The sequence below is a fragment of the Chrysochloris asiatica genome, unplaced genomic scaffold, assembly GCF_000296735.1.
Source record: "Chrysochloris asiatica unplaced genomic scaffold, ChrAsi1.0 scaffold00090, whole genome shotgun sequence".
NCBI classification, from domain to species: Eukaryota; Metazoa; Chordata; class Mammalia; order Afrosoricida; family Chrysochloridae; genus Chrysochloris; species Chrysochloris asiatica.
In genome coordinates, this window is record NW_006408608.1 from 4,816,902 (window position 1) to 4,830,220 (window position 13,319).

The window sequence follows — 13,319 nt, forward strand, 5'->3', positions numbered from 1 at the left end:
AAAAAAAACAAAAAAGTATTTGAAGATAACTCCCTTCCAATACTAAGACTCAATGGGAATACATGCTCTGATTGGGGACCATGTTCATCACGGATAAAGGGAAGTGAGGGAAAAACAACAATGCAGCTGTGAGCTAAGTCTACAATGATCAACAGAGTCCTGTGAACCTGGGTGGAGACCTGTTGGCCAGCAGTTTGGCAAGACCTGGGGACTCCTGGGCCCAGAGTCAGTGACATAGCCACAGAGGACTAGAGTGGAGAGTGAAGCGTCCAGCTGATAAGAAGTGAGGGCATATGCATAAGAACACCCACATTTGCAGATAATACCCACTCAACCTGGCTTCAATGACTGGATGATTGTAGCTCAATTAGAAGAAGAAAGAGGGGAAAAGAATAAAAAAAGAGTAATTTGACACAATTTGATGAACTTGACCTACACGTATGGATGCAGTAGCTCAAAAAAGGGAACAAATCTTTACAACAAGATCATTCCCACCCTCTCCATATACAGGGTATACAGGGATATGGGCAACTTGGACGTTGGCTACACAAAATGGGGGGCTACAAAGACAAGAAGTGATTGGCTTACAAGCTTTCAAGAGGGAGCCTAGATCCAGAGGGCACGCAGGAAGGTAGACTCTCCACTGAGTAGTATCTAATCTGGCTGGGCAGGGCTGATGAAAGGAGATGTGGATAGCACTCACGTGGTACAATAGTGAATAACTGCTATGGTTGACTTTGCAGTCTAGGAGCAGAGGTCCCTGGAACCATCAAGGGAGAAGAGCGGAATGCAGGGCCCTACCTAGAGATGCAGTGATGGATGCCAGAGGAGGCAGAAACGATAACGTGAGGGAACGGCAGGGGACTCTAGACCCAAAAACAGAGAGGGGCTGTGTGCTGATGACCAGGGTGCATGCTTGCAGGGTATAGCCTTTGGTTGGTTGATGATGCATGGAGGGGATTGTAACCATGGCAATGAAACAATATATGATAGGATGAATGTAAAGCTAATGTTCTCCCATGTAAATTATCACATAATTCACAATAAAACATTTTAAGTATTTGAAGGTAACAGAAAAGCTTATAAACTAACTTAACTTGAACAAACACTTCAATTTTCTTTAGCCTGTAAAGAAAACAACAATATTCAATAATATAGAATTGAGGAAATTAAGTATACTCTATTTTAATGGACTTCTGGTATGGCGTTGCCGGTTAATGCAGTAAACTGCAATGTCAGTGTAGGCCGTTAAGGCCGGCAGTTCTAACTCACCAGCTGCTCCTTGGAAACCCTGTACAGAGTCGCTATGAGTTGGATCCCGACTCGATGGCACTTAGCAACAACAACAGCGTTTTAATAAAGAGCTTTAAAACAAGTTTTGTGAAATTTACATAGCTAAAATTTTCTGTTGAAAAGTGATTTATTAAATGGTGACTACAGAGAAAGAGCAGCACGGGGTGGTACATTAGAAAGTTTATGTCATGAAGCCTTAATTCTAACCAGTTAAAAACTATGAAGAGTCTTGCACAAACAGTAGGTGTGTCATTTATAAGGCCTTCACAACTTAACTACCACTAATTCAATGTTAACTTATTTGAAATGCACCACTAGGACTCGATTTGCTCACCAAAACTGCAAAAATTATGGGGGATGGAAGATGATTAATTTTCCAAGTCAGTCATCCAGTCAGAAAGGAAACATGTTTCTATAACTAAAACCCAAGCTATGTTTTTGCCCAGTATAAAAGTGTTAATTTAAATCTTTAAAGACATAGCAATGAGACGATATATGATAGAATGAATGTAAAACTAATGTTCTCCCATGTAAACTATCACATAATTCACAATAAAACATTTAAGAAAAAAAAATCTTTAATGAACTTTTAGGAATGCAAATTTCACAATTACCAAGTTTTAAAGTTAGCCTCAAAATAACCTATTTCTTCCAAAAGGAAATGGGACCTTTACCTTAATTTATGTAACAGCTCAAAACATTACACTTTGAAATCAACATAATTATAAAAGCACACACTGATAAAAGGAAATCTAAACCCTGGATAATGAATATACTCTGAACATTGTTGTTGTTATTATGTGCTGTGAGGTCAGGTCCTGACTCATAGCAACCCTGTATAGGCTTTCCAAGGAGTGGTGAGTCTGAACCACCAACCTTGCAGTTCAAACTGACCTTCCAGTCCAATGCTTACCCTACAGCACCACAACTGGATTCCACTTTGAACATTAGAGGATTTTATTTGTGAACTTGCTTCAACTACAACTTAAGAAACAAATCTTTCACTATCTACATCAATTTTTTGATCTTCAAAGTCAAGTAAGAATTATACCTGAAAATTTCAAATATTTATTGAACATGTATTCTGAGAAATGCAGTATATTAGGCTATGTAATATACAGAAAAAAGACCCAACCCTGTACTTACAGAGAGCCTCAAAAAGCCCACCATTCAGTCAGATCACCACAAAATTCATTCACTTTCTCATAAATCAGCATAATCGGATTCTTAATTAAACATCTTCTTTACCCATCTCAAGTTAGGCACTTACACAATCATTGTTTTCCTTCTCCATGTGTGATAAAGCACTGAAGGGTTGTCTGAACCACAGGTTGGTGATTCAAACTCACCAGTCACTCCTTGGAAACTCTGTACAGGGTGGCTATGAGTCAGTCAGAACCGACTTCCAGGGCAACAACTTGTCTCAAATTAGGCACTCTCACAATCCTAGTTTTCTTCTCCAAATTACTAAAGTAGCCCTCCTAACAGGAATCCTGTGCTCCAGTCTTTCCTATTCTAATCTACTAGTTGCATTTGTAAAGCACAGACCTCAACAAGCTTTGCCCTTTCTCAAAATCCTTCAACTCAATTTGCATACAGAATAAAGCCCCAAATATAGTTAAGTCAATCCAAATGATTTGCTGTTCCCAAAACATTCTTCCACCCATTTATTTCTCTTCAGAGTGCTGCTTTTGCCCACAACATTCCCAGATCTTCCTCAGCTCTTTTGGGTAAAGTCCTATGCACCCGTCATGACCCAACCAAATGCCACATCTTCTCAGTATTCAAAATAATTTTTTCTCAGTTCTACTGTTCTTTTTGTGGGCAGATACAAAAACTGTCATTATATAAAGTCACCACGTTAGTGAAACTAGAAGGAATCAATATGTTAATGGATGAGGTTCAAGTAACCCATCCTAAAAGCAATCTGTAAAATCAGACTTTGTTGCTATTGTTGTTAAGCGCAAAATATGACTAAATATGAAAAGGACCTATAACAAGTAAATGTATACTATAGTAACACTTTAAGAAGCCTCATCTTTCTCACGTGACGCGGCTGGTAGTTTTGAGCTCCTGACATTGAGGTTACCAGTCCAACTCATAACCACTATGCTACCAGAGCTCCTTTGGAAATCCTATACAAGATCACTGTGAGTCAAATCCAACTCAACAGCACCTCACAACATCCCCTCTATGGGTCCTGGTATGGCACTATAGGAAAAGCACTGTAACTGTGGTAACCACAAAGTCGGTAGTTCTAACCCACCAAGCGCTCTTGGACACCCTATAGAGAGGGTTGTTATGCGTTGGAACCTACTTGATGGTACACAACAACAACCACTATCTACCAACTACAGTGCAAATGAAAGGTGGTTAACTTACAAAAATTAGAATTTTTACATAAAATTCCAGATTTTTCTTTGTCCACTGGCCAGATGTTGCTCTCCAAGATTCTAGGTGTAAATAGATGAATCTAGCTACCATAACTTGTTAGTCATAACTGTAAGTCCTCTTGATCACCAACCTTTAAACTGCAATTTAGTCCTGCTTTTTCATTTTCAAAGCACATCATATCCTCTGCAATTTATCTTTCTGGTTGTAAATATTAAGAACCTAGGATGAATTCCATTAAATTAATCAAATCACCTCTCACTCTCTCAATGAAAACTTTAGATCCTGCAATGATGCTGAATGCCAGATCCCAAATCACTGTAACTTCCACCAAAGGCTACTCTGAAGGCCTGGTATCATTGTTTCTCCTCTAACTTCAACACCTCTACAACAGAATCATTTGGATCTAATAAGTTTTGACCTAATCAAATACAGTAGTGATGGTTATCTGCTGTGAAGTTAATTCCAACTAATAGATGGCCTGTGTATGGTTTCTGAGGGAGCAGATAGCCTCATCTTTATCCTGTAGAGTGGCTGGTAGATTCAAGCAGCCAACCTTGTGGTTAGCCACTAGACTTGTAACCCACTACGCTACCAGAGCTCCTTACTCAATTACAATAGCATCTCTTTAAAGATATTTGGAGAAAATGGTAACATTTGGGTATCTTTAAGACAATTCTATGCAGCTTCATTTGGCTTCTGTACCATGTGTCTGCTGATGATTTCCCTATCTGAGATGTGCGTCCCTATCTGAGATGACTGTCTTTATCTTTGTCCTGTTTGGTAGTCATGGTGGTGTGACATGGAGTCAGTTCCAACTCACAGCGAGTACGTATAGGATTTCTGAGGCTGTGAATCTTTATGGGAACAGAAAGCCTTATCTTTATCCTGCTGCTAGATTTGAACTGCTGACCTTGCCATTAACAGTCCAATGCATAATACACTATCCTACTACGCTTCCTTTTGTCCTGTTTAAAACTTAATAAAAATGGTCTCCATAAGATTTTTTTAAAACAAACAGATTTTACAACCAGTTTATAGAGTTCAAATGAATTTCATCAACCATTTATCCATACACCAGTACACCAAACGCAATCAGCAGAAATCAAAGACTTCATCCATGTTGCTACTGCTGTGCCAAGTTAGTTCTAACTTATAAGGGACCTTGTGTAGGGTTTCCAAGGCTGTAAAACTTTACAGAAGCAGAAAGCTTTATCTTTCTCATAAGGAGCAGCTGGTGGAAGCAAACTGCTGACCTGTGGTTAGCAACCCAACATGTAACCCACTACACCACCAAGACCCTTCTCATCCATGTTCCAGAGCTTAAAAGTTAGAACCAGAACCTAGCTTTCCTGATTTCCTCAATTAACTGATTGTTTCATTATAATATACTATGTTTTCCAGAATGTCTGAATAACATGAAGATAAATATGTAATAGTTCCATTTTTAATTCTAGATTAGGAAATTATGAAGGCCTAAAAAAGTCATTCAATTACATAAACATTTGTTTTCCTAAACTGATTCTAACTAGGCAATGTTAAAAAGAAAAGCTAGTACATAAAGAATGATGTATGCACAACCTTGGAACAACAGAGCTCTGGGATACAGGGATTGAGACATGGTTTGAATGGGGAAAAGAGGGGAAATAATGTTAAGATGCTTGGCTGTCTTTTGAATCTTGGTTTCCCTTGCATAAAATTATAAAATAGACAATGGAGGGGGAGAGAAGGAAATAGCCAGAAACATCGCCATAGAAAGCTTATAAGTCCGTCTTCTGCCTATAACTGATTGGAATACCTAAAATGGAGCTACAACGTGCCCAGTGAAGGAGGCTTTCTGCAGAGCCTCTGCATTACATAAGACTATAGATGGAATCCTGAACAGCATCCAGAATCTCCAGAGGTGGGAAATTTCCACTTGAAAGGACAAGCAAACCAGCCTAGAGCTGCTAAAAGAACAGAAGATCTTTCTTGAAAGCAAGACCAACAGGAAAAATAGAAAACAATATAGGCAGACCGACTGATTACTACAAGAATGAGCAAGTTGCTCGCCCAGGAAACATCAAGGCAAGTGGTCAGGTCCCCTCAGAGCAAACCCCCTTCCAAAACTAAGATTCAATGGGAATACACCCTCTGATTGGTAACCACATTTGTCACCAATAAGGGGAAATGAGGGAAAAACATCAATGAAGCTACAAACTAAGCCCTACAACGTTCAATAGACTCCTGTGAACCTGGATAGAGACCTGGCTGGCCAGCAGTTTGGCAAGACCTGGGGACTCTTGGGCCCAGAATCGGTGACATAGCCACAGAGGACTAGAGTGGAGAGTGAAGCATCCAGCTGATAAGAAGAGAGGGCATATGCACAAGAACACCCACATTTGCAGATAACAGCCACTTGACCTGGCTTTAATGACTGGATGATCAGAGCTCAATCAGAAGAAGAAAGAAGAGGAAAAAAAGCGTAATCTGATACAATTTGATGAACTTGACCTACACGTATGGATGTAGTAGCTCAAAAGAAGGAACAAAATCCCACACCCCTCCATACACAGAGTAGACAGGGATGGGCAACTTGGACACTGGTTACCCAAAGTGGGGGGGCTACAAAGGCAAGAAGTGACTGGCTTACAAGCTTTCAAGAGAGAACCTAGATCCAGAGGGCGTGGGGGAAGGTAGAATCTCCACTGAGTAGTATCCAATCTGTCTAGGCGGGGGTGGGGGTGTGTGTGTGATGAAAGGAAATGTGGATAGGTCTCTTGTGATACAATAGTGAATAATTGTTATCAGGACTGATTGTGAGGGTTAGAAATGTAAAGGTAGACATTTTGTAGCAAGGAGGGGAGTGATTAACTTTCCAGTCTAGGAGCAGAGGTCCCTGGGACCATCAAGGGAGAAGAGTGCTGTGCGAGACCCTATCCAGAGAAGTAGTGATGCAAGAGATGGAGGCAGAGATGATGATGTGGCGAGATGGAGCAGCTGAGACTTTAGATCCAGAGAGGGAGAGGGGCTGTGTGCAGACGACCAGGGGGCAGGCTTGTAGGGTATACCCTTTGGTTGGTTGATGAGCATGGAGGGGATTTTAACCATGACAATAAAACGATACACGATAGGATGAATGTAAAACTAATGTTCTCCCATGTAAACTATTACATAATTCACAATAAAACATTTACAAGAAAAAGGAAAGCTCGTACAAACATCTTAACAAGATCAAAATATTTGTGTCCTAAAAATTTTAAATGCACACCACTTAAATTTAAAACTCATTAGCAGTCTACAATATGTAGATAATACAACCTTGCTTGCTGAAAGTGAAAAGGACTTGAAAATACTGATGGAGATCAAAGACTACAGTCTTCAGTGTGGACTGCATCTCCAATGTAAAGATAACAAATATCCTCACAACTGAACCATTCAATAATATCATGCTAAATGGAGAAAGGATTGAAGCTGTCAAAGACTTACTGTTGCTTGGATCCATAATCAACACTCATGCTAGCAGCAGTTAAGAAATCAACCAATGTACTACATTAGGCAAATCTGTTGCACAAGACCACTGTAAGGTGTTCAAGAGCAAAGGTATCAGTTTCAGGACTACGGTTCTCCTGATCCAAGCCACGGTATTTTCAATAATAATGTATGTGAAAGTTGGACAATGAATAAAGAAGACCACAGAAGAAACTATGCATTTGAGTTATGATGTTGGAGAAGAATATTAAAAGTACCATGGACTGCCAGAAGAACAAACAAATGTGTACTGGAAGAAGTATAGCCAGAATGCTTATTAAAAGACAGGATGGTGAGACTTGGTCTCAAAATTCAGACTTATTATTAGGAGGAACCAGCCTCTGGAAAAGGACATTATGCTTAATGAAGTGGAGGGTCAGAGAAAAAGAGGAAGACCCCCAATGAAATGGATTAGTAAAGTGGCAGCAGCGATGGGCTCAAGTCTAACAATTGTGAGGATGATGCAGAACTGGGCAGTGTTTCGTTCTGTTGTGCATAGGATGGCTATAATTAGGAACCAACTTGATGGCACTTAACAACAATAACAAATTTCAAACCAGGATATTTGAGATTAACAGCCAACTAGAAATGGGACAGAATTAAAGTAACCAATTTTTCCTCCCACAAATATAAAGTAGTAATAATAAGGACTAACAATTATTTAGGGCAATATGTTTATTTACCATGTACTGGGTATCAAGAAAAGGAACCCTGGTGGCAAAGTGCTCAGCTGCTAACCAAAAAGTCTAAGTCTATAAGCCACTAACCAATAGGTCTAAACCTACATGTCACTCCAAGTGAGGAGGATGCGGCAGTCCACTTTCATAAAGATTATAGTTTGAAAAACCTATAGGCAGTTCTACTCTATCCTATAGGATCCCTACAAACTGTAATGAATTTGATGGCAATGGGCCAATAAGCTAATAAGCACTCTCATGCATTTTTTTTTCCATTTAAGCCTTCATAATAACTATGAAGTTCCTACTATAAAAGATAAGAAAGCAGAGGCCTAGAGAGCATAAGTAATTTGTCCAACATTATAATAATAGCAAACCCTCTACTTAGATCTGCAAAACCCATGTATCTAACTCCTAGACTAAATTTCCTATTAAGATTACCTTTAATTTATTATTTTCACCTTTGGGATAAAACTCTTCTATTAAAATTATCAATTAATGGAATGTGTTTACTAGGCCTTAGTGAACAGTAAAGTTACAACTTGCATTTAAAGAAAAGTTTTCTACTTGAATTTGAAAACTGATGTTAAAACATGTTCTTAAGGAGATTTAATAATTTATAATAAATGAGCCAACAGTATGCTTCACAAACACATTCTTTTAACCAAATAGTATTAACAAATCTTTAACAAAAACAAAAAATATGTTGGTATTATACAGCTAAGAAATAAAAAAACTGTTAGTGTCACTGGAAGTTAACACTTCTCTTCCTGTTTAGTAATTTTAATATTAAGGATAAAAAAAGCATGTGAAAATCATCATTTAGCTTCAGGCACTTGACAGAATAGTTAATCCAAACTTTCTTTACTCATTACATATATTATCCAGGTTACTTTCATTTAAAAAGATATTACTGTGCTATAAAACCATTAACTTCATCAACCATTGATTTTTTTATTTTTATTTTTTGAGAAGTATGTTTTATTGAACAGCTAGTTATAATAAAAGGCTGTTAACCTACCTGTCACTGCTGGTACTACTGCTGCTGCTGACTGAGTCACTACTGGAGGATCTACTTCTAGAGCCGCTGTCGCTAGGGGACCTTGTGGGTCTAGACGCTTGGCTAGCCAGTCTCTGAGGAGACTGATTCCTAGATTGGGATGAATGTGGTGACCGACTCCTGCTGTGCTGGTAATTCCGGTCTGGCCTTCTGCCTCGTACCTCCCGGGTAATATCATCCCTGTAGATATCCCTGTGTACCACACTGGGCAGTGTAAACTGTTCCCGAGCCCTAGGTTCGTATCGGGGGTCATGAGCATCAAAGCGGTTTGGACTTCGACTCCGAGAAGTATAATAGAGCCCATGTTGTAAAGTCCGCTCTCGAGGATCTCTATAGTAATCCTGATCGTAATGTCTTGTCCGATCAAATCCTCCCGTCCCCCGTTCATGGTGTCCATAGGCACTATGTTCATAAGCACGCTCCCTGTTATCTGAAGCCCTGCATTTAGGAGGGGAAGAAACATTTAATCAATCAGAAAGAGGTAAGAAAAAGTAAAAGCATTCATGCAAACAATTCACTTCAGCTTTGTCTTTGTCATTGGTCATTTTCTAAACAGAATTAACCTATTTAGTAAGCAAATACTAACAAGCTTAACATTTGTCTTCAAAAATTATTTTCACATCTGAGCAATCATTGTTATTGCTATACAGTTAATTGTATACTGGGCTTTCATTACTAGTGTTTTGCAAGTCAATCACTCTTTGGGATTTTCTGAATGTACACATTCTTCTTTTCATTTTAAATTCAATCAAGTAAGAAAACACTGTCATTTTAATATGAAAGTTTTCTACACTTTCATCTGATTAAAATACATAAAACACATTTGCTTATTTTGTAAATTTGTTTAGGCAAAATTTCCATAAAATTTTAACAAAGACATGAAAGCCCTACTGTAATGGATGTCCCAAGAGTAGAAAAGCTTTCTCAAAGAAGTCCAGGAAAAAAATTCAAAGTGTAACTTCTCATTAATTTTTGACTTCTTGGGTAATGGTACAAATTAATAGACTTGTAAATTGCTGTGTTGAAAACAACCATACTTAATAATAAAAATGAAATTTCAAAGAAATCACATAAGATATCATAATATCGGTTCATCGATGCTGTTCTATATAAATTTAACTAATTAAATAATAAAGGTTATTTTATCTTTTAATACTATTAAATTCCACATAATTTTTAAAATAAAATGTCCAATACAGGATTCACTTTGCCATATATGTATTGAGTGGTTGCAGGCTATATACTGCCTTAGCTTTGAACTCAAGTTGTCTACCATGAAATTAGGCAATGTGGAAACTGTTAAAATACACTAAGGCTACTGTCAGCAATGGCTTAACTTAAAAATATTTAAATACGTAAATATTAACCTAAACATACAAAAGTTGTTGCATGTACAACTACACACATGCAATTAAGTATTAATATTAAAAACTAATTATAATTTTTGTTTTAATATAATGTTTTTTAAGTCTTAAATTCTCTACTTCTGCAGGGAACTAGACCTCTGCTCCAAGTTCCTAAAAGACCATTCATTTCATTTGAGTTTGTCTTTAACAAAGTCTCTGAACTATCTTCTACCAAAAGAAATCACTGATATCATGAAAGATACAGAATTAGAATCTTTCCAGTTAAGAATACCTGACAAAAATCCTACAACTAATAATTACACCCTTAATATATGCCTACATTCTAAATCTCTCTACTAATCTTCAATTTCGCCCACCATTTCACTTGAGAACAGTGATACTTTTGTGGGTTGATTTTGCTTTTTACTGCTAAGAAAAACAACTGGTGAGGCAAAAATTCAAATATCTTTCACACTCACATTGCATTACAAGGCTTTCTCTTTTTTTACTAGCTATAATTCTGGAATTGGGAGAGATTTCAATGGCTAACAAACAAGAAGGTTTCCTTTGAGACAAAACTACATACCCTATCAAATGTTAATTAGTGAAAGTCTTTGGTTTTTAAATTACGTCATATAAGCAATAAGCAATAGTTCTAGAATTGCTGCTATAACTGATACTTTATAAATATACAAAGTTCTTATCCATTAGGAAGATATAGAAGGCAGGCACAAGAGCTAGCAGAGTTGAAATCTAATGGCTATTCTTTGAATCATCTATTAGTACTAAATACTTCTAGAGTTAGTGGGAAAAAAGAGAAAGAGTTTGACTTGAGTTAGGAGAGGGGCTAATATACACAGGTCAGAACATACCAACCTTTTCCAAGTGTGGAAACACGACCTATAATCCCAATTAAATCTAGGGAGAGAATTGTGAACATAACTTCCCCAATTTTGGCCCCTCTTATGGGGGTAATCCACCTTCTTAATGGGCAAGGGTGTCAAATGATATTTAGATGAACCACCAAAAAAAAATCTTAGTGACCAGACAAAATAATTCCACTGGAAGTAGTCCCAGACAAATTGTAACTCTCAAACCCCCAGACTTCTTTCTTGCGATAGTAGACAATTATAAATTCATCCACATTTATAAAAATTTCCAGCCTAAGTATGAATCAGGCAGCTGGCAGAAATATCCTCTACAATTCCAACAAATGAGGAATGTGCAGCTGCTTGCCAACAGTTCACCTTTGTAGTCATCCAACGCAGTCAGTTTTGATTGCTGTATCCACACTGATCATCACCATGTTTTCAAAGCTAAAGTACCTTTAATTGGACAACTGCTTAAGCAACAAGACAGTAATCCTCTTCCCCCTGGACTAATGGAGTCTTGACTGAATGACATCCCATACATTCCAACCATTAGAACAGAATGGCTATATTCCAGGGTTTAGGAACGTCCATCATCTCAATTTCAACCAATTCCATCAAGAGGTATAATTCCAACATGGAAATTATGTAGATCCAAAATGGAAAAATCAAGCATTGCCTTCTTGCTTCTTCATCCAAGTACACATTTCCAGATTTAAGTATTGTTTGTAGAATCCAAGCGGTTGAAATATTATGGTCTGCTAGCTTTTTTTGTGACAATCCAATTTGCTTGTAAACTTTAAGAAGTGAAAATTGAGAAGCAGGTATCAACTTCTAAAATAATCTGTAGGCTCTATTATTCCAAAATATTCCATATAGTACAACCACAAAAGTTGTAGCCACATAGCTCCATCAGGTAGAAAGGATATATCCAAGGAAAGCCTTAACATTATCCAAGAGAAGGAATCATTAATTCTAGAAGACTGGTAACTCCAAAAATGATGCTTCCATAGGAAATCTTCCACCACCTTTTATTCTCAAGAGTAGATATCCAACCAGCTGCAGGAAATATCCTCTATGATTCCATAAGATACCAGCCACTGGGATAGAAATCACTTCTGTTTCCAACCCAAATTAGGAAACATTCAGAATGCCCAAAACTTTAAATCCATCTGGGGCCCCTAATTAAGAGTTTCTGTTTCTCACCAAATCAAATACAAAATACCTGCCTACAGAAACCTTGGAACTTACCCATCAAGTCTCCGCTCATAACGTCCTTCTCGTGCATGAAGTGATGGTGGAGGACCATAAGCAGGCCCTCCACCACCTCCTCTGAACCCAGAAACCTCTCTACTACGAGATGCTATGGAAACTGTATCATCCAATCCCCGAGCAGCACTCGGAATGGTGCCTGGTTCATTATAATCCGTGCGTAGGTCTCTATCTCCCATTTTGTTGATCGAGTTGTGAGCTTTCTGTGCACTTTTGATGTCCACAAAATCCACAAAGGCAGCCACTCCTCCTTCAGATCCCCTCTTGGGGAGAATTTTGACACTTTCCACGCGTCCATATCTGGAAAAAATGAAGTCAAAGTTATTGCTGCATGTCAATAATTTTCCAGGATGAGTTTTAAAAACAAGGATCATTTTAGACAATTTGCTTTCTAAAATATATGCAGGTATGCTCACAAATGACTTGAGATATGGTTTTCTTTTGCATTCAATTTTTTTTTTCTCTCAGTGCAATTATATGCAATGTTTTATTCACATTATTATAGCAGTACTCTCATTTATTAAATACAATATTAACTAAATTAACTTTAACCTTTCCAGAATACTCAGATGAAATTAATCTTTCAAAAGTTGCAAAAATTTTTACTTTACAAGAGGATGCTGAACCTAAGACAGACAGATTCAAAGTAATTTAAAAGCATTAAAAGACTTTTATTGATGGGACTTTAGACACAGAGAGGGAGAGGGGCTGTGTGCTGACGACCGGGAGGTAGACTTGTAGTGTATACCCTTTGGTTGGTTGATGATGCATGGAGGGGATTGTAACCATAACAATGAAATGATATATGATAGGATGAATGTAAAACTAATGTTCTCCCATGTAAACTATCACATAATTCACAATAAAACATTTTAAAAAACAAAAAAGAGAGTATAGACAC

At 37.8% G+C, this 13,319-nt stretch overlaps 1 protein-coding gene across 1 annotated transcript in view; it reads right to left on the reverse strand.

Annotated features, from left to right (window-relative positions):
• Positions 1–13,319, reverse strand: part of SPEN (spen family transcriptional repressor) — a 146,591-nt gene that overhangs the window by 71,073 nt on the left and 62,199 nt on the right. The window contains exons 2-3 of the mRNA XM_006866416.1: positions 12,398–12,718; positions 8,893–9,369 (exon numbers count right to left, since the gene is read on the reverse strand). Coding sequence (XP_006866478.1) covers positions 8,893–9,369; positions 12,398–12,718 — 798 coding nt within the window. The remainder of the gene's footprint in view (positions 1–8,892; positions 9,370–12,397; positions 12,719–13,319) is intronic.